This window comes from Armigeres subalbatus, chromosome 3, assembly GCF_024139115.2.
Source record: "Armigeres subalbatus isolate Guangzhou_Male chromosome 3, GZ_Asu_2, whole genome shotgun sequence".
In the NCBI taxonomy this organism is placed as follows: domain Eukaryota; kingdom Metazoa; phylum Arthropoda; class Insecta; order Diptera; family Culicidae; genus Armigeres; species Armigeres subalbatus.
In genome coordinates, this window is record NC_085141.1 from 338339420 (window position 1) to 338365286 (window position 25867).

Sequence of the window (25867 nt, forward strand, 5' to 3'; positions counted from 1 at the left end):
TATCAACAAGACACCCGATTGGTGATAATGACAATTTTGTAGTAATTTTCGTTTTAATTCTTGTTTTAAAATGTCCAAAGTAGCCCCTGATTTGTCAAAAGAAGCCCCGCACGACGGTAGTAAATTCTGTTGAGAATTCCTTAATATTTATTTAGAAATTCTTGTCAGGAAATCCTTTTGAATTTTCCGGAAGATTTATCATTTATGATTCCCTATTTCATTCTTCAATAATTTTCCGGAAGGATTCTTTCAACAAAATTTCTGAAATAATTCCAGAAAGAATTTTCAAAATTGTTTTACTAAAAATATTTCCAAAGACTTTTTGGGAGGAGTATTAAAATGAACCAATGTGATAATTTTGTAAATTATTCTTGGAAGAGTTCCCAAAAAAATTACTGGAGAAATTTTAGAAGAAATTCCTAGAGGAATTTCCAAATGTATTTCTGGAGGAATTTCTGAAAGAATTGTTGAAAGAACCATCTAAAGAATTATTAAAGGGGTCCACGAAAGAATTTTTAATGGAATTTTCAAACAAATACCTATCTATTGGAATATTCATTTAAATTTCAAGATTTCTACTGGAATTCATTCAGAAACTTCTGCAAGAATTCAGGGAATTCTTTTAGGAATTTCTCCGGGAATTCTTCCCGTAATCCGAACAGCAGTAAAACAAACCCCTGTTTTGAATCTATGATTAAGACTTCATGTCAAATATAAAAACCCCAAAAATATCGGAATTGCGGTCGATTCTTGTGAATCTCTGAAGAAATATGACGGATATTTCTTCAGAGATTCGCAAGAATTTCTTAAGAATTCACTTCTTCTTGTGAACGAATTCCCAAATTAATTCCGAAACTCGTACATTCCTCCCTTTAGATGAGTTCTCAGGAAATTACTTCGAAGATAGATCCTGTAAGTGTTCGGTTTTGTTAATTGTGTGTATTGAAGAGATTTTGTATTTTAATAATCGTTAATATGTATGACAGGAAGTTTTTGTGTGAGTTTCAAGGTTTTTCCTCAGCAGAGTACACTTGGCATACAAGTAGATAGCTATAGGCGAATTCGAGAAGGATCCAGTGGTAGAGTGCGCTGCGAGAGTTTGGGAGAAAAGTCGTCAGAAGCGATTAATTACATGCAAAATCAAATTTTCTCCATAAAATTTACTTCACTTTTTGGTATATTGTCTCATGTTTTCCACTGGCAATGGATTCTTACAGTCTTTAAGCAGCTGTTGAAGACAAATCCCACCCAAATAAGCCACGAATTAAAAATCCGGGAATTCATAACCAAGATTGTGCGGTGGAGGCACTGCAAGAGATGTGCTGTTTAATGTGAAAAATTATATGCAAGCATCCACCGGATGGAAGCTCATCCCAAAGAAAACAAAATTTTCTTCCAATTTGCGACTATTTCAGCTTTCATAAATGATTGGATTAACCAGAAAACGCGAAAACCGTACTACCTCCGTATGCTGCCAATGCACTTTTTTGGCCAGCGACACTTTTTTCGTGGTTCTTGTGACGACCACCAGATGTCGAAATGATCGACGAGCTTTACTCAAATTCGTCTATCAGGAGCAACCATCTTAAAGCCCCAAACGCAATACAACGGAACGGTGACGGAAACGGAAAATTTGACAGTTAGCCCATATACTTTACTGTCAAATTTGCCGTTTCCGTCGCCGTTCCGTTGTATTGCGTTTGGGGCTTAACTGCTACCAACCACCCTCCAAGCTTCTTCAACCCACCACCAGGAGCCACAGGATACGGAGTTGAGAGCGGCCATGATGGATTGCACAAATGGGTGGCACTATAGATAGTAGAATCTATAGATGAGCGAAAGCCTGGCTAAGTCGATTATTTTGCCCGTGCACACGCGCATATGACGTCACAGCCCTTAACGTTTCCATTGAAATCGTGACGTCATGCTCGTTTGGAGACACTTTTGACAGTTCGTTTGGAGACAGAAGATTTATCTTCGCTCATCTATATATTCCACTATCTATAGGTGGCACGAAAAATGGATGAAGACTGTGAAAAGTCAATGACCGGAGATGGGGAACCTCGGGGCTTATTGGTCTGGGACAAGTCTTTCACTTACCCGGCAGTCGTGAGCAAAACTGGATGTCCAAAGCGCTACGTTAAAGTTTGAATTCAAGCAGTTTTAATTCATCAGATTGTGAGCATAAGGAGGAAAATTAGGTAATCGCCCAACCCAATCTCCAGGCAATTTGCGGAATGCGGGGTAGATTGCGGCACCGTTATTCGCCGAAGGCCGATCCGTCAACATATCGGTAGTCTAGGACGCGCAGTTGGAACGCCAGTTATCCGCTGACGAACCCTTGGTGCCATCCACAACGCGGAACGTGGCCAGACGTGGTCGAAGCCATCCGTAGCAGACAGAGAGAGAGCAGAAACGCGGATAAGGAGATGAAGTGGTTGTGGAGTAAAGAAAGGGGCCCGCCCTGTGAGATTAGCTAGTTGATAAGGAAGCTGAGGAAAGTTAGAAGGAGTGTAGCTAATGAAGTTGTGAAAATCCTTTTCAAAGATGCTGGTAGGTTTTCCTTAATTCAAGTGCGAAGATTCCCTGCTCCGCGGTAAACTTACGAGAGTGTGCCGACCCTGAGGCAGTTGATTCGGGGAGTCTCGAAAGTGCTCCCGGTTGACTAGACCGGCAATTACAATCCAGAAATTCTCTATAGGTTCCGTCAACGGTTCTTTAACGAAATATTTTAAGAATTTCTTCGGAAATTCTTTTTGAAATTCTTTCGGACATTCCTTCGAAAATTTAATTAAATATTCCATAAGCCTTTCGGATATTCCTTAAAGATTTTTTTCGGGAATCGCTTCAGAAATTCTTTTAGGAATCATTCGGTATTTACTTTAAGAGTTCTTTTGGAAATTTTATCTGTAAATTCCTTTAAAATTTCCATTAAAACCTTCCTCTTTCGAAAAAAAAAACCCTATTCGTTGCTATTTCATTCTATGATAAAGTTTGGGAAAAATTCTTCCAACAAAATTTCCGCAATAATTCCTGCAGGAATTTCGAAAAAAAACGATTCTCCTAAAAGGATTTCGCGAGTATTGTACTTTTTACAACGGTGCAAGTTATTAGCGAAACACGCAACAAGGCTCACAACAAGAATTTAACAACATAATAAAACGTAAAGCTTATAATCCAACGAAGTATATATCCATATATCCATTTTTGCGTTACGTAATTAATGGATCTTCCCTTACCGCTCCATGGATCGACTCCCATAGATCGTTTATGTTGTCGCTAGCGTTGATTGCACTTATCCGTTCGTTGAGCTTCTGGCTGTATTCAGCCGACACTCCTTTCGCCGACAATCGCTGGATATTGTAACGCATCGATCGTTGGGAAATGCCTGCTTCAGCCAGAAATTCGACCTCCAATATTTTTTTTTACAAAATAAGTTACGCCTAAATCGCAAATCAGTCCTGAAGTATGATTCTTTATTGCGAAAAAAGAGTTTGGAGCGATCTAAGTAACATCGAATTTGATTTTTTGGATCTCGCTTAGGAGGACACATTAACGAAACATTGTTGCACTCATATTGCTGGAATGATAATAATTCTGATTACATTTCTTCTAACTTTCTAGGGATACGTCTAAATTGCTGACTTTTTCATCAGTATGATTTCAATTAACAGTTACTAGTTTCGATTCCAATGGTTATACTTTATTGTGAAACATTCTGCAAATTTGGTAGGTAATAGTTTAGTCGTCTGTCCAAACAGACATCTAACCGCACGAAAGTTGCAACCCGATAATCTTGTTCCAATCTGCTGTTCCCGAAAATTGACCATCGACCAGCTGAACGACGATGGACGCTACCACGGTAAATGATTCTAACATCATCAGGAAGCGAGCACGCTGGTAAGTGAGCGTAGTAAAGAAGAATGCAGATTTTCATCAAGCACTTTTCCAACATGTTCGTTCCATCGACGACGGACGACGGACAACGACGACGCTGCTAAGACTAATGGGTGTTATCTAATCCTGCTTCATCAATTTGGATTAATTTTCCTTTTTCGGATATTTTGGAAATGTTATCCCCCCAGAAAAGGTGATGATGTATGCCTTGATTGGTGGGCGGTGATCATTAAAATTTGACCACTCGAAGCCAAAAAGCTTCTTTCCCTTTGGGATGACAATGTTTGTAGGAAGATCCGCACCGGTGCGGATGCATTGGACGATTTTCGTATTTTGTCCGACAAGGAGCGCCTGTACCCGCTTTTTTCCTGCTGTCATGAGAGAGTACTCGTAAATATCTAACCTCGTTTCCCTTACCATAAATCTTCGAAAGAGGTGTCCGGTTGTTTGTGCTCTAGCAGTGGTGGCGGTAAGGAAACGATGCCCTCCATCAAGTATGGTTTATACGGTTATGGAAGGTGGACTGGACAAGGCAACAAAAAGCGCACTCGCTTTGCACACCTTTCGACTAGTGGATATGAATAATTCGCAAATTAGAAATAGTCACTTTCCTGCAATATCGATGACTTGTGCGACGCCAGTCGATTGTACTGTGGGACTCGTTTATAGTGCCGACTGAAGTCTATAATATTGTCGGTCGTTTGAATGCGATATAAAATATCTTTGTCGGTTTTCTGAAGAGGAGAGGATTTTTTAATAGTGGTGCTGGGGGGATTGAAATCATAAATGATTATCAATGAAACTCTGCACTCGAGTATTGCATCATTCACGTAGATGTTTGCTTGTAAGCGTTGAGGGGGGAAGGTTACGGCTAAAGATGATGGATCGATTCGAAACATATGGTGACCTTAGTCGGAATGCCATAATACTTACGCATAATGTTGCTGAAGAGATCCTCCGCGTAGCCTTGGGAATCCTTGAAGCCACCTATCAGCTGTAGTTCGATTCGGCCTTCTGGATAGCCGAAGGCAAGTTCTTGGACGCGGGCAACCATCGTCGATACAGCCTCGTCAGTTCCGTTGCCATCCAGGTGAGCCAGCGCTACCGCTCCGGACCCTGTAAGAAAATAGTAAAATGAATGTTTAATCATAGTATATGGCATAACAAGGTCATAATAATTTCATCTATCATTGTTCTGGGGATCTTTGGAATAGATGATTGTTTCAACAATTGATGAAAAATCATTCGCACTAAAAAAACAATCTATTTGATATATTATTCTATTGAATTCTTCATATCCGCTCAGCATTTACAGATTGAAACATTGAATGGAAGTTGAAAGCGGAATATTTGACAAAAAGTATAAATATCAATTTACAAATCACTTAAGTTTTTTTTTTAATATAATCTCGATATTTAAAATAGGGTAGATTGCAGAAAAGCGGACACCATAGTAGCGTAATTTTGCCATGCCTACCATAAGGAGTGGAAGATTTCAACATATCAAATTCGCGTAATATCTTTAAGCGATGTTTTAAGTGTAGCTACTAGCTATCTTATAGAACTTGCTATAGTTTGCATAATTATTTTTTTATTCCTTTCTTTATTTGGTAGGCACTCTGTGTTACTTAACCGCTACTGTGTCGAGATCTATTGTGGTATTCTGCTGCCAGAATCCTCACAGAATCTATTTTTAGATTTTCCATTATTCATTGTTTTTGTCGTTTCTGGTCCTAGTGGTCCATCTCACCGTGAGTCCATTGTATCTATTTGTCCGTGTAGTGAATCCAATGATCGTTGCGCATTGTTCGGTTGCCAATAATCGGAGAACGTTGGAGGAATGCCTTCGAGAAGAACAATATGTCAGTCGTCATCAGGCAGTCGTAACGGTAAGGGCGCACCCCACGACGCCACCGTATAGGCAGCGCATCTGGCGACTCACGAGGGTTTCGTGGAGGGGCTGGGAATCGAACTCATGATCATTCGCTTGTAAGGCGAACGTGTAGCCAACTACGCTACGGGACCCCTTATATAGTTTGCATGAGTATTTAGTCTTTTTCTAGAATTTTGTAATCAGTGATTTGTAATCATACACTTTTACATCTCCGTGATCGGTGATGAATGGCTTTGAAACAAGTAGCGGGTCAATGAGCATGAGCATGAGCATTATGATCGTACAATTGGTAGTTGCTACTCCGTGATTGAGTGGAACTTGTGAAATTGTACAGAGAACCATATTAATGGTGCATGGGATTTGTTATTCCTTTCTCAATGTACACGTTTCGGAAGCTCACGTATTTTTAGTCAATAACGGCGCCAGCCACGTCCTTATGGTCAAATAGGAAGGGAAGGATTGTTAGTTCGACTCTCGTTGCTACTAGAGACCGAGAGCACCTCTGCATCGTGGGGTCAATCGTGGGGTCTTGGAATGAGGCATTGTGTTAGTTATTTATCTCGATCAGAGCCGAGCACAATACAGACGCGTGGTCTACCAAACACTATATAGGGTGGGTGTACCAATCGTCGCCATACATAAGAACAACTATTTTTTTTAAATAAGTGAAAGGCATGTGAGGTGCACTTTATATATCACGCGAAAGGTTTTACTTCGTGCACCTTAGAATAGCTGTGAAAACCACAATAAAATTTGTTATACTTTTCAAAATTAATTAATCCATAATAGGAACGCATGCACCAGTTGTGGCACTATTCTTAATTTTGGTTCCTTATTTGGCAAATCCCATTGCTTTCTTATGGGATTGGCCAAATTGGGACCACTAGTGCGACAACTGGTGGAAAGGACGTCAAAAATTAAGCACAATATTTTTTTTTACAATTATGCTTTGCTTGTTTTGGAGGAGATCAAAGGTGTTATCGTATCATATGATTATGCTTTATCGATATCCACTTGGTTTGCGGTGATTTGATTGGCCATTTGGCATATAAAGCACTAGTGCGACAACTGGTGCTATAGCCACGACTAGTACATCTAGTCTAGATAACGTTTCGTTTTCACGACGAATAAATAACACACACTGTACTTGCCCGATGACTACTGCAAAAGCTTTTCGCGACGACTAAAACACGCACTAGGGTAAGACGGTATAATATGCCCCCCGTTAGGCAACTCCTTGATAACTTTTAACTTTTCAACGCAATTTATGCAAACTTTATGTTATTATTACAGAATATTACAGAAAACACGTTCTCAAACTTTTTCGAAAAGTCATGAAAAATTGATTTTAAATAGTGCCTGGGCAAAACGCCCCCTTACCCAAAGACGGTTCATAGCCCTTCATTGATATTTTATCAATCCCATAATAAAAAGGCTACAAATCCTTATGTGCTTGACATTAAAAAAAACCGACACAAGTCCATTTAAGCAGGTTTAATTTTTTGTGTTCCTTTATTTATTTGTTAGGCACTCTGTGTTACTTAACCGCTACTGTGCCGAGATCTACTGTGGTATTCTGCTGTACCGAATCCACACAGAATCTATTTTTAGATTTCCATTACCATTATTGTTGTCGTTGCCAGTCCATCTCATCGTGAGTCCATTGTGTCCGTTTGTCCATGTCGTGTGTTCAATGATCGTTGCATTGTTCGGTTGCCATTAATCCGGGGTAACGTTGGAGGAATGCCTCCGAGAAGAACAAGTTGTCAGTCGTCATCAGGCAGCCGTGACGGTAGGGCGCGTACCCCAAACGCCACCGTATGGGCTGCGGATCTTACGACTGACGAGGGTTTGGTGGAAGAGCTGGGAATCGAACCCACGACCATTCGCTTGTAAGGCGAACGTGTAGCCAACCACGTTACGGGACCCCCTTTGCAGGTTTGAATTATATTTCAATAGTTTCCATATTTTTTGGAAGCAAGTGCAAGCAAGCTCGCCGCGCTTGTGTCCAGTTGGTAAGGGCATATCGTTCTGCCTACACTGAGGCGTTTTGGCTAGGAAACATGTTTTTGAAAAACATTACATTTTTGAAGATGGAAGCAATTTTATATCATATTAACCACTGAGAAAGGTTATTTTGTGGCCCAACTGAGTGTTCCAGTGCTAGTTTTGCGGATAGTATGATAGCGTCGCTCCAGAATGTTGAGCAAACAAACATTAAAAGTTACATCAAAACTGTAACTTTTTGTATTTTTCTATTATTTTCATTATGTAATACAAAAATACTTCCACATTCACATAGTATTTATGATGATTTTACAAATATTTATAGGAACAAATTGATTTTGACCCTTAATTAGTTATAGTTTCCTAGACATCAAAGGCGTTTTGGCCAGATGGGGCGCATTATACCGTCTTACCCTACACCCTTCTTGCTCGATGCAAACTGCAAACTATTGAATATCGCGCTTGTTTCGACCGGAGCAAAGCGCAATACATGCGCATGATCCACTGAACACAAGATAGATATTTTATTCTTTTTGTGACGACTAAAACACGCACTGCGGGTCAGTTGGCCATTACGCTGCCACACTCGTTTCCTGAAATGACCGGATTCAAGACGTTGCTAACCCCCCTATGCGATGCCGCTCCAATCACGACCAACCGGAAATCGATTGCCAGTTTGGTGGAAAAATCAGCACGCATTGCTCGGGAGCTCATTTCGGCGGTATTGCGTGGACAAGCCATGATAACGATTGAAGTTGATGGAGCTAACCTTGGCTGTGGAATTATTACCATTTCATGAAATCATAAATACATTCAATTTTGTTTAATACTTTGTTCTTCTGATATTTCTTTAAATATTTCCGAATGTTACGTTTTTATTCCATATTGCAAAGCAACAAAAACAAAACTGAATTTTTGGTGCAAAGGGGAGGCTGGATAGACTAGATCCTTTGGTAGACTTGCTGCTCCTCGAAGAGAACAGAATTTTGTTTCAAGTAGTTTCGCTGATTGATTCCTTTGGGGCCCATTATTTTCTTCGGCGCAAACATATGCATATTCTTGAAAAATCATGAAAAACGAGCCGGCATATTTTGGTTCCCGGACGTGATCAGAGGGGTTCTTGATACAAAACCTATACAAAGTCTTGTAGAATCACAAAGAATGAGTAGTCACACGGTATATTACCATGAAAAATTAAAGTTGTCCCATCACCATGATTTCGGCATAAACATATGCATATTTTTTAAGAATCATGAAAATGAACCATAAGACGAGTTTGTACAATCCCATTGAATTCCACCACTTAGGGTCTGTCTCAATTGGATAGTAAAACTGAAATTACACTTAAAAGTGACATTTCAATAATTATCGAATAACCCTGCTCGCAGAGCAACATTACTTTTGACAGATATCGAATCATTTTCCATCGATGTCCTATTGGAATTGCTGGGTAGCACCAGCCATTCTTATAACGGGGTGATTTTTTAATTTTCGAACTGTCACTTTTAAGTTTAATTCTCCAAATGAGACAGACCCTTAATTGTATCTTGACCAGTGGCGTAGCCACGGGGGTGGTTTTGGACATAAAACCAGAACCAGAGACGACAGTTTTAGAAGATTTTTTTTCTTGAGTTCCAGAGTATGCCGAAGCCGTTCCCCAGCAGATCAGTTGTAAACACCCAGGAGTTCACCAAGAGGATATTGGAATCAGGAAACATCGGAGAAGAGGACATCATGGTATCATTCGACTTAGCGGCATTGTTCCCAAGCGTTCCAGTGAAGGATGCTCTGAATCTTTTGGAGGATTGACTACTAGAACAACGGACGGATACAGCATGGCGAGGAAAAGTAAAGATGTTTCTCAAGCTTGCAAGATGATGCATTAGAGTGGGGCGCAGTTGTATGAAAAAAACGCAAACTTCGTCCGATCAAGTGAGATCAAGGTTTTTCTGAATCGTTTTGGGACCCCAATCAACTGTGCAAAATATGGGCTCGATTGGTTGCGACCTCGCATGCCGCATCGCGTTTTAAATTTACATGGAGATTAGTATGGAAAAACGTACTTTTTTACATTTTTGCTATTAGCGGCTTCAATTTATCATCAATCACGTGACTCAATACGTTAGCATATAGTCTGGAAGATGCCGAAAGACTTTGCCGAAGAAGGTACGTAGCTGGAAGGTCTACAAAAAATGTTATTACGTTTCGAAAATTGTTTGTTCAAACCATATGCAAGAAATCAATGTTTCTGCCAGCACTACCGGACGACCTATGCATATCGCAGGGCAAAACCCATTTTCTGTGTCGCATTTTTTTCTTAGTGAAATGATTCCGGATAGCTCCCATTAGCTCTAAAGTCCTATAAGATCAATTATTTTGGAATAACACTCAGTAAAATTATTGGTCTACGTAGTTCGGCAGTGCTGGCAGAATAAATGATTTTTTGCATATGGTTTGACCACTCAATCTTCGAAGCGTTATAACTTTTTCGTGGACGTTCCAGCAACGTGCCTTCTTCAACAAAGTTTTTCGGCATCCTTTCGGTTATACTTCAACGCAATGTGCCACTTGGTGTACGATGAACTGAACCACTAGTAGCAGAAATGCAAAAACATACGTTCCCCCATACTAATTTCCATACAAACTTCAAACGCGATGCGGAAAGCGAGGAAGCAACCAATAGGTCCCAAATTCTGCACAGTTGTTCAGGACCCAGAATGGCTTCGAAAAACCATTGATTTGAAAAAATGACCATGACGCCTCACTCTATTATGTATGAACGAGAACTACTTTACATTCCGTGGAAGCTTCTACAAACAAACGAAGGATGCACCTATGGGAAATCCGCTATCACCGTTTTTGTGCGAATTGTTCATGGCGAATTTGGAGGAGGAAGGAGGAACAAGGAGTACTACCCGAGAAATGGTGGAGATACGTGGACGACATTTTCAGCATTATCAACCGGAAAGATCTACCCAGGATTTTGGAAGCGATAAACAACGTGTATAAAGACATCAAATTCAACCACGAGGAGGAAAAGGAAGGTAAATTACCTTTCTTGGATCTACTGGTTATCAAGGGAACAAATGCAACATTAGACTTCGAAATCTACAGGAAGCCCACCAACACCATGAGAGTCATCCCATACACATTAGAGTGGGGCGTCATGGTCATTTTTTGAAATCAGTGGTTTTTCGAAGCCATTCTGGGTCCTGAAGAACTGTGCAGAATTTGGGACCGATTGGTTGCTTCCTCGCTTTCCGCATCGCGTTTGAAGTTTGTATGGAAATTAGTATGGGAGAACGTATATTTTTGCATTTCTACTACTAGAGGTTTCAGTTCATCGTAAACCAAGTGGCACATTGCGTTAAAGTATAACCCAAAGGATGCCGAAACACTTTGCTGAAGAAGGCACGTTGCTGGAACGTCCACGAAAAAAGTTATAACGCTTCGAAGATTGAGTGTTCAAACCATATGCAAAAAATCGTTTATTCTGCCAACACTGCCGAACTACGTAGACCAATAATTTAACTGAGTGTTATTTCAAAATAATTGATCTTATAGGGCTTTAGAGCTAATGGGAGCTATCCGGAACAATTTCACAAAGAAAAAATCCGATAATAAGGAAGATGGGTTTTACCCTTCGATATCCGATAGCTCGTCCAGTAGTGCTGGCAGAAACATTGATTTCTTGCATATGGTTTGAACAATTAATTTTCGAAACGTAATAACATTTTTTGTAGACCTTCCTGCTACGTACCTTCTTCGGCAAAGTCTTTCGGCATCTTCCACACTATATGCTAACGTAATGAGTCACGTGATTGATGATGAATTGAAGCCGCTAATAGCAAAAATGTAAAAAAGTACGTTTTCCCATACTAATCTCCATGTAAATTTAAAACGCAATGCGGCATGCGAGGTTGCAACCAATCGAGCCCATATTTTGCACAGTGGATTGGGGTCCCAAAACGATTCAGAAAAACCTTGATCTCACTTGATCGGACGACGTTTGAGTTTTTCCATACAACTGCGCCCCACTCTAATAAACATCAAATCATTCGTATCAGCATAAAATGGCAGCTTTTCATCACATGATTCACAGAATACAGAAGATCCCCCTGAGCAAAAAAGGAAAAACGGAGGAGCTACAACACATCATGGAACTGAGCCATCGACTGAGGAAATTCGGCATCCATTTAGTATTCTCCAGCAGAAGCAATCAACTGAAGACACTGTTGGGCTCCGCAAAGGATAGAGTAGAAATGTTAAATAAGGCCGGGGTTTATCAAATTAATTGTTCACAGTATGATAAAGTGTATGTAGATGTAAGATGATAAAGATCGTTAGATGTAAGGTTCAAAGAACATATTGCAGAAGTAAGTAAGGCTAAGAGGGAAACTGATAAAGGATTAAATTATGAGTTTAGGTCTAAGGTAGCTGTCTAAGGTAGTCTAAGGTAGCTGAACATTAAAATTTTAAGAAATGTCTCTTCTCCGTGGAAACTTGATGTTGCTGAGAGCTTGGAAATCTACCGACAGGTACAAACCTAGATAAGTACCTAGATAAATTATTATACCTACGCATAGTATAAATAGTGTAAGCTGCGATCATTTTCTTCAAGTCGAGTCAAGTACGAGACACTGAAGACGGCCTTACTGTTGAGGTCGAAATACGTATCTGTCAAGATACAATTAAGTTGTGGAATTTCAATGGGATTGTACCGTCTTATGACAAGTGAAGACATTCCACTAAAAAGCTCAAAACAATTTTCTTAAGAAAATGAGCCGTCAAACGGCATATTTTGGTGTCAAACTGAAAATGTCATCTGTTCTCCCGGGACTCTTCGAAGGTGACCAATGAGGTCCATGGTCCGTGGCCCTTTTCGGCAAAACAAAAAAAACAACAAAATATGCCGATTCTAGAAAAATCATGATGAAAGAGCCGTCACATGCTAGGTTTTGGTGTAAATCTGAAATTGTTATCTACAGCCGGTTTCCTTAAGACACTCTAGAGGTTCCCGGACGAAGCCAATAGGGTCAATAATTATCTTTGGCACAAAAATATGCATACTCTTAAAAAATCATGAAGAATGATTTGTTGATGTAAAACTGAAATTTTCCCATCACCCGAGATACCCCGGAGGTGGGCAATAGGGTCCATTATCTTTTTCGGCATAAACGAATGCATATTCTTGAAAAATCATGAAGGAAGAGCCGTCACTCGGCATGTTCTGGTGTAAAATTAAAATTGTCACCTATCACCGGTTTCTCTAGGACACTACAGAGCTTCCCAGACGTGGCCATGGTCCTCTTCGGAAAAAAATATGCATGTTCTTGATAAACTATGAAAAATGAGCCGTCACACGGGATGTTTTTGGTGTAACTATAATGGTGGTGTAAAACTATAATTATCCCGTCACCGGGGCACATCGGAGTTGACCAATGCGTAACATTTTCAGATTACGGCAGTGGAGTCGTTGATCAAAAAACATTAATATAAACCAATTTACTATATATATATTTTGTTATGGATTAGATTCTTTGTTCCTAATAAAAATGTTATTGCATGCACTGCCCCGTGAAACCTCAAGGATACAATCTTGCAATCAAATTCCAACAAACAGATTGAATCACGTGTGAACCTTCACGCAAAAATTTTCTGATTCAATGATTTACGATCTGCTTGAATCACGTAGTGTAGGCGTTTTTCCACTACAAAGAAATGATTGATGTGATTCGTTTTTTTAAAGTAGGCCTTTGCTCTGAATAAGGCAATAGCGGCTGCGATGTTTTCTTTAAAAGTAGGCGCTTGCCCGGATTGAGGCAATGGCGGATTAGAACCCAAAGGATTTAAAATAAGACACTTGCCGGGTTAACAGAACGGCGGAAGTGATCCCTTCTTTGAAAGTAGGCGTTGTCCAGAATAAGACTGGATTTGATCTTTTCTTTGAAGATGAGAATTCGCCAGGTCACTCCTTCTGTAAGGTCACTCCTTCTAAGTAGGCGTTTACCTGGATTAAGGAAATGGCAATTAAGGCAATGATGATGTGCCTCCTTTGAAAGTAGGAGTTTGCCCAAAATAAGGCAATAGTGGATGTGATTCGCCATTTGGATGTTGACCTTTGCTTGTAATCAGCCAATGGTGAATTAAATCCCTTCTATTAAGATAGGCGTTGGCCCGGCATAAGATAAAGGTGGATGAGATTCCTTTTTGGCGTTTGCCTGAATTGAGGCAATGGTGGATTTAATCCCTTCTTCAAAATCAGGTGTTTGTCTAGCATCAAGCAACCTGTATTGAGATTTCATTTTTGGAATAAGTCCATTGACTTGATGAATGTGATCTCTTCTTTGGTAGTAGTTATGCCGTTTCTTTGTTCGTCCTTCCGAAAAATGTCTTCCATCAGTCTAAATTTATCGGAATGTATTCTACATCTACTTTATCTATGTGAAACTACACTAAATAACCCTTTCTCTTACACAGTTCTAAATTATGCCAAATGTCCGTTATGCCAAATGACCTTATGCCAAGTGACTCAGACCCTCGATTGCGGACTGGTGGATCTGACTAAAGAAGAAGGAGTTGGTTTAGTGGGTCAGGAGTGGCGAACAAAACCTCATTCTACCTGAAATCGTCTCCCCCAGTTGTCTGGTTGCAGATTCCGTTACTTTCTATAAAAAAAAAACTAAAAAATAGCATTTTGACCGTTTCATCAAATGACTTTTTCTGCAAAGTAACGCATTCGATTAAACGAAACGAATTTTCGGCTAAATGACATTCTCAGCTACACGACCCATGAAACCACACGACCAAATGACCAGTTCGACCATAATTTCTTTTCGGCCGTATGTTGCTTGACATTTTTGGCCTAACAATATTTTTGCCTAATGATGTTTTCGGCCAAACCGTTGCGAACCTAATAATCGTTGAATTTGACCAAATATGTTTCGGCTACAGAACTTCCGGCTTAACGTTTTATTCGACCAAGTTTCTTTTGGCCAAATAACTTCCGGTCAACCGATCCTTCCCAGCAAAATAAAACAATTTCAACTTTTGTGCTTTGTGATCAGTTTTACACGCTTCGTTTTTTGAATATCTTCAACAAACAATCGTATCATTTTGCAGGTTTCGTAATATAGGTACACTAAAGAAATAATCGCAAAAATAGTAACCCTAGGGTCAGGGACGGGAATGGTTGACATTTCTTTTTACCATTCATTCTTCCATGCAAAAAAATAAAAACAAAACCATGGCAGCCGCAGCAGCAGCCACGCTAAGCAGACGACGGTCAGCTCATGTTTTTTTTTTATTTTCTCTCCCCACAATTAATGTTTTCGTACAATAATTTCACACCGTATAACAGTTTTTGGTGGGAAATATTCATTTCATTACTCCTTGCTCATTTTAGAGATAAGAACAAATAAATCAGTACCTACGGATAGCACTCCTTCTAGGCTTTGCGCCACAGGTAATTAAACTCGATTCTGTGCTGTTTGCGCTGCGCACGAGCCGAAACAAAAAATCTCATGCAAATGCTTACCGCACGCCGGCACGACTCTAACGTAGCAGCAAACAAACAGTTTCCTTCATCGGCAAAAATAATGTCACGATGTCGCGTACATTTTTTTTGCAAACTATTTCGGCTTGTTTGGTGCATGAAATTTGACTGGATAAAATGTAAATATTCGCATAATCAGAGTGTTTTAATGTACATTTCCCAACACTGCCTAGGGTAACTGTACCAGTTTATAATAATTTGGCTTATAATTTGGGCAATTTTGAGAATAACTCTGAATAAATGTCAGACATCGCTTTGGAAGGGGTAATACGAAGAGCAGGGATTAACACGAGTGGTACAATATTCAATAAGTCCGTCCAGCTATTTGGCTTCGCCGACGACATAGATTATGGTACGTAACTTTGAGAAGATGGAGGAAGCCTACATCAGCCTGAAGAGGGAAGCTAAGCGGATCGGACTAGTCATCAACACGTCGAAGACGAAGTACATGATAGGAAGAGGTTCAAGAGAAGACAATGTGAGCCATCCACCGCGAGTTTGCATCGGTGGTGACGAAATCGAGGTGGTAGAAGAATTTGTGTACTTGGGCTCACTGGTGACTGCCGAAAATGACACCAGCAGAGAAATTCGGAGACGCATAGTGGCTGAAAATCGTACGTAATTTGGACTCCGCAAGACGCTCCGATCGAATAGAGTTCGCCGCCGTACCAAACTGACAATCTACAAAACGCTTATTAGACCGGTAGTCCTCTACGGACACGAGACCTGGACGATGCTCGTGGAGGACCAACGCGCACTTGGAGTTTTCGAAAGGAAAGTGCTGCGTACCACCCAAGCAGCACGCGCAACATCTTTCAAATAGGCGTTTGTTCCTAATAAATTGCATTGAAGACACTGGCAATACATCGAGTCACATTAAAGCCACTTCCCAGTTTCAGACAATCACAATGTTTCATTTCCGTTTAAGTGGCGTCGCAATAGTCTACCCATCTGACTTCTTGGGTGGTTTAAAATTCGATGTGTTCCATATCAGAAACAAAACAGATAAGTTGCAGAATTAATAACACTTCGGTTCATTGCTGTTACGACAATGTTTCTGATATGTTGCTAAACGCTTTGAGCTCAGCTGAACAGTATTTTATTTTTGACAGTCCCCTGCATGTTCCGTATAAGGTACAATGAAGTTACAAATGACTTTGTTGTTTATGTAGTGCACTTGTAGCAGAATCTTCAAATAGGATTGTTGGTGTGATGGTTATAGTAGAAGGTTGCAAATCTTAAGGTCCGTGGTTCGATCCCGGTTGGTTTTTGTGTTTTTATTTTCATTGTAGCCGCAAGATGTTGCAAATAGGCTCCACCTCTTGCGCTTTTTGTGTCACAAAGGAGTTCCAAATACGACGCGTTGTGCATAAGTCAGATCTTTAGTAAGTCACACCACAGTTGTTGTTACTCACTGAGAAACAAGAGGTGTTGCTTGGGCATCTATGGTGAGGTGCAGATGGAGGGCGGTACGTGGAGGAGGCGAATGAACCACGAGTTGCATCAGCTGTTGGGAGAACCATCCATCGTTTACACCGCGAAAATCGGACGACTGCGATGGGCCGGGCACGTAGCCAGAATGGCGGACAGTAACCCGATGAAAATGGTTCTCGACAACGATCCGACGGGCACAAGAAGGCGAGGTGCGCAGCGGGCAATGTGGATCGATCAGGTGGAAGATGGACCGAGCCGAATGGAGAAGACTCTTATATACCGCACAGGCCACTTCGGCCCTAGTCTGAATAAATAATAATAATAAATGTCAGTTTACGAGGGTTTTATTAGTTCCAATAGGAGATGTACAGTCAAACATCCATGAGTCGATGTTATTTTACTCGATATCGACTCATAGAAGCAAATTATGACATATTAAAAACCCAAATTTATCCCCAAGTGGTGATTATGCCTTTCTCGATTCGATATGTTGGATTCGAATTTATGTTGTAAATGCTGTGCTAATTGCCTACATCTTGGCGGTTAAAATATGTGATGCAACTCTATCACGCTGCTTATAAATTACTCAACAATTGAGTAATTTTTAAGCAATTATTATGAGAGTAATGGATTGCGTCATGGCTAAATTGATTAATGACTTAAAGTGTGCATGTAAACAGCGTATTTGCTAAAAGAAAAATAGAAATATTATTCAAACCGAATGAGGTACTAGCAAACAAAAACAATAGTGTCCAACTAGAAAAGTTTCTCCATCGAATGAAACTAGTTGCACTCGAATCAGTCAAGTCCTTCTATATGAAACGTGTTTAACAATAAAAATTCTGGGCCACACACACACACACACACACACACACACACACACACACACACACACACACACACACACACACACACACACACACACACACACACACACACACACACACACACACACACACACACACACACACACACACACACACACACACACACACACACACACACACACACACACACACACACACACACACACACACACACACACACACACACACACACACACACACACACACACACACACACACACACACACACACACACACACACACACACACACACACACACACACACACACACACACACACACACACACACACACACACACACACACACACACACACACACACACACACACACACACACACACACACACACACACACACACACACACACACACACACACACACACACACACACACACACACACACACACACACACACACACACACACACACACACACACACACACACACACACACACACACACACACACACACACACACACACACACACACACACACACACACACACAAGGCAGCAGGGACAGCATGATGTCCAAGGGCTTGACGACCTCCCCAGCTGTCTGCGAGTCAGGAGAACTGCCTAGGGCGTGGTGGGATTTAGCAGTGGGCTCTGCTAAAATCCCTCCCAAAAACCACAAGTGCCCGTAAGCGGACTCTATCAAAGCGACTGTGTGCCGCTTCAAAAGCACAAGCCCAGGGAGGGAGTGCCATCTGGCATGTGGAGTGTCCCTACTTCAGTAGGGTAGTGCGTGAGCTGCTTCGGCAGGGAGTGAGTGATCTGTTTGTGCTGAGGCAGGAGTGTCATAGCGAGTCGCCGCCGCTATGGCAGCCTCGAAGCGCAGCAGAAGTCTGAGTATGGACTGCACATGCTAAGGTAAGAGTGTCGTAGCGTTGCTACCGCTATCGACACCTCGAGGCATGGCAGTGGAGTGTTAGAATAAGTTGTGGAGTGTACCTACTTCGGTAGGGTAGCGCGTGAGCTGCTTCGGCAGGGAGTGAGTGATCTGGTTGTGCTGAGGCAGGAGTGTCATAGCGCGTCACCGCTATTGTCACCTCGAAGCGCAGCAGAAGTCTGAGTATGGACTGCACATGCTGAGGTAGGAGTCGAGGGACCTATCGACACCTCGAGGCATGGCAGTGGAGTGTTAGAGTGAGCACCCGAAAAAGGGTCACATGGAGCGAATGGTCTTTGGAGAAGCTGCTTCGGCGGCAGGGTAGCAGTGGGTTGTACCCACACACCTACAGTTGTGCACATGTGGTGCATGGGGAGTGTCCCTGCTTCGGCAGGGTAGCGTGTGGTCTGCTTCGGCAGTGGTGTGATTGATCTGCTCGTGCTGAGGCAGGAGTGTCGTAGCGCAATATCTGTAGGCCCAGGCAGTTACCGCTATTGACACCTCGAGGCATGGCAGCGGAGCGTCCGGGAGAGCATCCAAGTAAGACTCAAATGGAGTGAATGGTGTGCGAGCACCCAAGTCAGTCTCGCGTGGGACGAGTGCCTGTGTGAGCGATAATGAGCGAGTACGCTTAGTACTGCCGTCCCCCAGAAGTAGTACTGCGAGGTAGTTCCTGGGGAAACGATGGTGGAGCCCAAGGGAGTTTAGTCGGTATTACCGGTATGGTCGAGTCCGACACTCCAGTACACTTCCGTGTGGTAGTTTGGCAACTACAATGCACGTGTACTGGGTTAGTGTGTAAATGCATTCTCCCTTGTAAAAAAAAACACACACACACACACACACACACACACACACACACACACACACACACACACACACACACACACACACACACACACACACACACACACACACACACACACACACACACACACACACACACCAGGGCAGCAGGGACTTTGTCCAAGGGCTTGACGACCCCTCCCCATGGCCACTGCGAGTTAGGGGGCCTGTCTAGGATGTGGTGGGGTTTGACAGTGGGCTCTGTTGAACCTCTATAAAAAGCTGCATGTGTCTGCAAGCAGGCCCTATCACAGCGACCGTGCGCCGCTCAAAGCACACAAGCCCAAGAGGAGTGCCAACTGGCACATCAGGATTCATACCAGTAAGATCCTGATTATGGTATACTGGTCACGGCAAACGACATTGGACGATTCTCGGTTTTTGGATAGGATTAGGCGTATATGGGCTGACAGTCGAGCTATTCTGTTTCCTGAGTAAAAAGAGTGACATCTTTTTGAAACGGCAGGCAGGCTAATGGTTCGACTGCCTCCGTCCCGGTAAACAACCTGGCAGGCCTCCGGTAACGCTCAACACCTGTCACCTAGACTGGTGGGTAGTAGGTTCAGATGTAACATTCCTGATCTACGTCGATCCGGCTCTGAACACGGTGCTATAAGGCACCGGAGTCAACCCTGCATGGACCTCACTGTTTACAAAGGCACCCATGGGATCACAAAAGGCGACTATCTACAACGGGTAGAGATAACGGCCCGGAGGGGGACCCTTTAACATGGAAACGAATACAAAAATCAACGAAGGAGCAGGCGGAGCGATTGTTTTCGCAAAGAGTGGGAAGCTGCAGCGATCTCCAGTGATGGCGCAGGCAGCAGTAGCAAGTACCAGCAGTTTGGCCAAGACTTCTGAGAACCAGGCAGGCCAACAGGAGCTAGGATCCGAGAATAGGGTGTCCACACCAAAATCGGCAAGTAGTGTTATTCAGGAGGAACTACAACTTGGGAGGTCCAACCTGATGGAAGTGCGGAAGCGAGTCAACGAGCTCTATGACTTCGTGAAGGACAAACACAATGTCCACACTAAGATAAAGGTTCTAGTGACGAGCATCAAATCCGCCGTTAAAGCTGCCGAGCACGAACAGAACGCGCTCAAAAAAAGAGCTGAGGCAGCTGAAAAACGCTGAGAGAGGGAGCGGAGCATGCAGCAGACACACAGCAGACACCAATGAGCATCCAAAATACTCGCACGGAGAAGCGAAGCAGGGACTCGCCAGGGGAGCAGGAAGTCCCGAAGAAGCAGCGGAACGTGCACGATTGTGCTAACGTACTAAAGGATGGCGCCAAGAACGGTGAATGGCAAACCGTAGAAAGCCAGCGAGAGAAGAGGAAGAAGCAGAAGGTGACTGTGGAAAGAAGAAGGAACAGAAGAAGAAAGAAAACGTCGATCTCCTCAGGAGAGGGTCAAGGGCGACGCCCTGATCATCGAAGCGAGCGACAGGACGACGTATGCAGCAATCCTAAGGAAAGTAAGAGAAAACCCGGATCTCAAGGACTTGGGAGAGAAAGTAGTGAGGACTAGGCGTACCCAGAAGGGGGAGTTGCTGTTCGAGCTGAAGAAAGATCCAACAATCAAAAGCTCGGCCTTCCGGGAGCTCGTTGCCAATTCCTTGGGCAGTGAAGCAAACGTAAGAGCTCTTACACAGGAAGCAGTAGTCGAGTGCAGAGACCTGGACGAGATTACGTCGGAAGACGAACTGAGGGAGGCTCTTGTCTCACAATGTATGCTGAGTGAGGTGCAGATGACGATCCGGCTTAGGAAAGCGTACGGTGGTACACAAGTAGCAGCGATACGATTACCAGCAGTTGCTGCCAACAAAATGGTGGAGGTGGGCAAGGTGAAAGTCGGATGGTCGGTGTGCCCGTTGAGACTCACTCCGCGGGTCACCAAAGAGATGGAGAGATGCTTCAAATGCATGGCGTTTGGACACCAGGCGCGAAACTGCAAAGGTCCGGATAGATCCGGTCTATGTAGAAAATGTGGCGAAGAAGGACACGTTGCAGGGGACTGTACGAAGCAACCGCGATGCCTGCTCTGCAAACCGGAGGACGGAAACGACCATACGACGGGTGGCTTCCAATGCCCTGCATACAAGAAGGCGATGGCGGGCCGAGATTAATGGAGATCATCCAGTTGAATCTCAATCATTGCGACACCGCACAGCAGCTGTTGTGGCAGTCGACAACAGAAGCAATGTGCGACGTGGCAATTATTGCTGAGCCGTACCGGATCCCTTCTGACAACGGCAACTGGGTGGCGGATGCTACGGGGATTGCGGCTATCCAAGTGATGGGCAGATTCCCTATCCAAGAGGTGGTAGACAGCTCTAACGAAGGTTTTGTTGTCGCCAAAATCAACGGGATCTTCGTGTGTAGCTGCTACGCACCCCACGGTGGACTTTAGAGCAGTATAACAGGATGCTGGATGCACTCACGGAGAAGCTGATCGGCCTTAAACCCGCAATCATCGGAGGCGACTTCAATGCTTGGGCAGTGGATTGGGGAGCAGGCTGACCAACGCCAGAGGTTACAGTTTGCTGGAGGCGCTTGCAAAGCTGGAAGTCAGACTGTGCAACGAAGGTACCGTTAGTACATTTCGCAGAGACAGCAGGGAGTCCATCATTGACGTGACGTTTTGCAGCCCGTCGCTGGTGAGAAACATGAACTGGAGAGTTTGTGAGGACTACACTCATAGTGATCACCAAGCTATCCGGTATAGTGTTGGAACACGGCTACCGACGACGCGGAGAGGGATAAGGACTACCGGGCGAAGATGGAAAACGAAGGACTTTGACAAGGAGCTTCTCATCGAAGCACTTCGAGTTGACAGCGGCGCAATAAATCTGGAAGCAGATGAACTGACGGAAACGTTAGCGAGGGCTTGCGATGCGTCGATGCCAAGAAAACTGGAGCCATTAGACAGCCGACGCCCAAATTACTGGTGGAACGAATCTCTTGCCAATCTTCGTGCTGCCTGTCTCAGGGCCAGGAGACGTTTTCAGAGGGCAAGGTCTGAAACGGTAAGAGAAGAACGTAAGATAGTTTTCCGTGAAGCTAGAGCGGCTTTCAAACGGGAGATCAAAGTCAGCAAGTCCAACTGCTTCAAGCAGTTGTGCCAAGAAGCTGACGCTGATCCTTGGGGCAATGCTTATCGGGTGGCAATAACGAAAATCAAGGGTCCAGCGACGCCAGCGGAGATGTGTCCGGACAAGCTGAAGATCATCGTGGACGGTCTTTTCCCGCAACATGATTCTACGATGTGGCCGCCTGCACCGTACGAAGATGAAGACCGTGTCACCATTGCAGGTATGCAAGTCTCCAACGACGAGCTGTCATCAGTGGCGAAAGGTCTGAAGAAGAAGAAAGCTCCGGGTCCAGATGGAATTCCAAACGTGGCTTTAAAACTGCGATACTGGCGTTTCCAGATTTGTTCAGGATGGTGCTGCAAAAATGCCTATTGCCTAGCAGATGGCTACTTTCCAAATAAGTGGTAGATTCAGAAACTGGTGTTACTGCCGAAACCAGGAAAACCGTTGGAGAGTCCAGCTTCGTATAGGCCCATATGCCTGCTGGATACACTGGGGAAGCTTCTGAAAAGGATTATCCTTAATAGGCTGACGCAGTTCACGGAGGGTGAGATCGGCTTGTCGGAGAAGCAGTTTGGATTCCGAAAAGGCAGATCGACGGTGGATGCAATTAAGGCGGTCGTTGAAGTTGCACGAAAGCATCCAAGAAAAGAGGTGCGGCAATCGGTTCTGCGCCGTAGTAACAATTGACGTCAAAAACGCGTTCAACAGTGCCAGCTGGGAGGCCATCGCCGTAGCGCTGCATGGAATGCGGGTTCCTGGCTATTTGTGTAGAATCCTTAAGAGCTACTTAGAAAACCGGATTCTGGTCTACGATACGAATTCGGGGCAGAAGTCGATTAGGGTTACGGCGGGTGTTCCGCAAGGTTCCATACTAAGCCCAACGCTGTGGAACGTTATGTACAACGGAGTGCTAAAGCTGAAGTTTCCCAAAGGCGTGAAGATCTTCGGATTGGCGAACGATGTTGTTCTAACGATAACTGGAGAGTGGGGTCAAGCTGCAGCTTGCTCACCACAAAACGGAAGTGATGCTGATCAGCAACTGCCGAATCATACAGCGAATGCAGATTATCGTCGGAGAGCACGACATACCGTCCGTGCGGGCTTTGAGACATCTAGGAGTGATGATCGACGACCGTTTGAATTTCAACACCCATGTCGACTATTCAGTGCGCTTGCTAGGATCATGCCGAACGTTGGCGGACCGAGAGGCAGCTGTAGGCGTCTTCTGGCGACCGTATCATCCTCAATACTTAGGTACGGCGTTCCAGCCTGGGGAGCTGCGCTCAAGACGAAACGTAATCGCAGGAAGTTGAATAGCGTGTTTCGTCTAATGGCCATTCGAGTGGCGAGTGCGTACCGAACAATTTCGTCAGAGGCAGTTTGCGTTATCGCAAGGATGATTCCAATCTGCATAACCTTAGCAGAGGATATCGAGTGCTACCAACGGAGAGGTACCAGAAATGTGAGGGAGACGATGAGACTGGACTCAATGGTGAAGTGGCAGCAGGAGTGGGACAATGCAGACAATGGAAGGTGGACCCACCGGCTCATCCCCAATGTGTCGACGTGGGTGAACAGGGAGCATGGAGAGGTGAACTTTCACTTCACTCAGTTCCTATCCGGACACGGTTGTTTCCGCCAATATCTGCACCGATGTGGCCATGCGTCATCGCCATTCTGCCCGGCGTGTATCAACGTAGAGGAGACTCCAGAGCACGTGTTATTCGATTGTCCGAGGTTTGCGGAAGCACGTAGAGAAATGCCTGCCCTAAGCGTGGACAACATCGCAGAGCGAATGTGTCACGATGAAGATACGTGGAATGTGGTAAGCAGAGTCGTGAGGCAAATATTGTCAGAGCTGCAGCGTAGATGGAGAAGGGACCAGCAAACAAGCGTCGGCTCGGAGGAAAATCCAGCATAGTGAGCAGTGTTGGCCTCGGGTCGTCGGGGCGCCGGTGAACCGGAAGTTTTCTGCCAACCGGAATCGTCGGACCGACTTCGGCACTCGATCAGTCAACCTGCTGAAGAAAGAAGAAAGAAGAAGGAAGTGCTTCGGGTATGTAGGGCACCGCCAGTGCGGACGTTATCCACCACCGGAACTGTCGGACCACCTCTGCAACCCGAAGACGAAGTCGGCGCAATGCGCGAAAGCGTCCCCTGCGATAGCCGCCGGTAGTCGGGGCACCATCAGTGCGGAAGTTTCCTTCACCGGAACTGGTGGACCACCCTCGACGCCGGGGAAGTCAGGAGGATTCAGTGAGGAAGTTTGCGGCACGCCCGCCGAGGGATCGAGACAATGTAGCAGTGGATCTCAGCAAGCCAGTCGGCGAACTAGCCTAAGCGAGGGGCCGGGATTTTAGAAGAAGTGCATGAGCACAGCCCCCGAAGTAGTCGCAGCATCCAGTGGTCCTGGGGATCGAGGCAAGGAGGATAAGGGACCCGGTTTATCCGGGAGGCACATTTTAGCAGGTCGGGAGGAGCCCATCCCTGTTCGCCTTCGAGCATAGTGTGGATGCTCGAGGTGTCTGTCGCGCAGATTTTGATGGCCTTTAACCCTTGTAAAAAAAAAACACACACACACACATTGTGCTTCTTTCCAAACTTGAGCTCCACGATACTTGGTATAATAACCTGGGCAAACTATTTATGACAAACTGTGTTAGTTATAGTTCCATTAGGATAAGGCAGGTATGAAGAATGTTTTTACAGAAGTCGATTTGAAAGCGATCGGAGGGCAATATTTGTGATGGTATAGATCTCACGACCTTCCTTCTGCCAAACTCCCGTATGAAGGGGGAGGGAAGAATATCAATATGGGAGCTGATATATCTCCACTGGCTATTAAAAACTTATAACCTCATTTCTCCAAATTTCCCACGTTTCCACCAGACACAACATTTCCCACATTTCCCCCAGGCACTTTTCCCTCGACCGGATTAGACTTTTTTTCGAATGTAAATATTGCACTTTTTGCACTTTATAAGAGTTTTGCGAGAATTTTTTTCTCACGGTCATCTTTTTCTCACACTCAATACACCAAAAAAAAATGATTTTCCGTGTATATTATTTGTGTGTGAGTGCTCAATCTGAAAACAAATAGGAAAAGATATTTTAGTTACCAGATGAAGATTGTCGCTGTTGTCGCTGTCCGGAACCACTTTTGCTGGCGAGATAGGGGATCTAAATGTCAATGAAGGAAAAATACATACGATTTGACAGTTAGGTGTATCGGACAGCAGAACAAAGGGAACCGAAGCGACAATCTTTATCTGGTAACTAAAATATCTTTTCAAATAGACGTCAAAACATGCCGGGAATCGATTTAGTGTACACGCTTACATGTGACTGCCGTGACTGTAATGAGTTATAATTGGGAAA

At 43.8% G+C, this 25867-nt stretch overlaps 1 protein-coding gene across 2 annotated transcripts in view; it reads right to left on the reverse strand.

The window, feature by feature from the left end:
* LOC134225819 (protein N-terminal asparagine amidohydrolase) overlaps positions 1-25867 on the reverse strand; it is a 199227-nt gene that overhangs the window by 11958 nt on the left and 161402 nt on the right. For both annotated transcript variants that reach the window (XM_062706189.1, XM_062706190.1), the window contains exon 5: positions 4831-5013. In XM_062706189.1, the coding sequence (XP_062562173.1) occupies positions 4831-5013 (183 nt within the window). The remainder of the gene's footprint in view (positions 1-4830; positions 5014-25867) is intronic.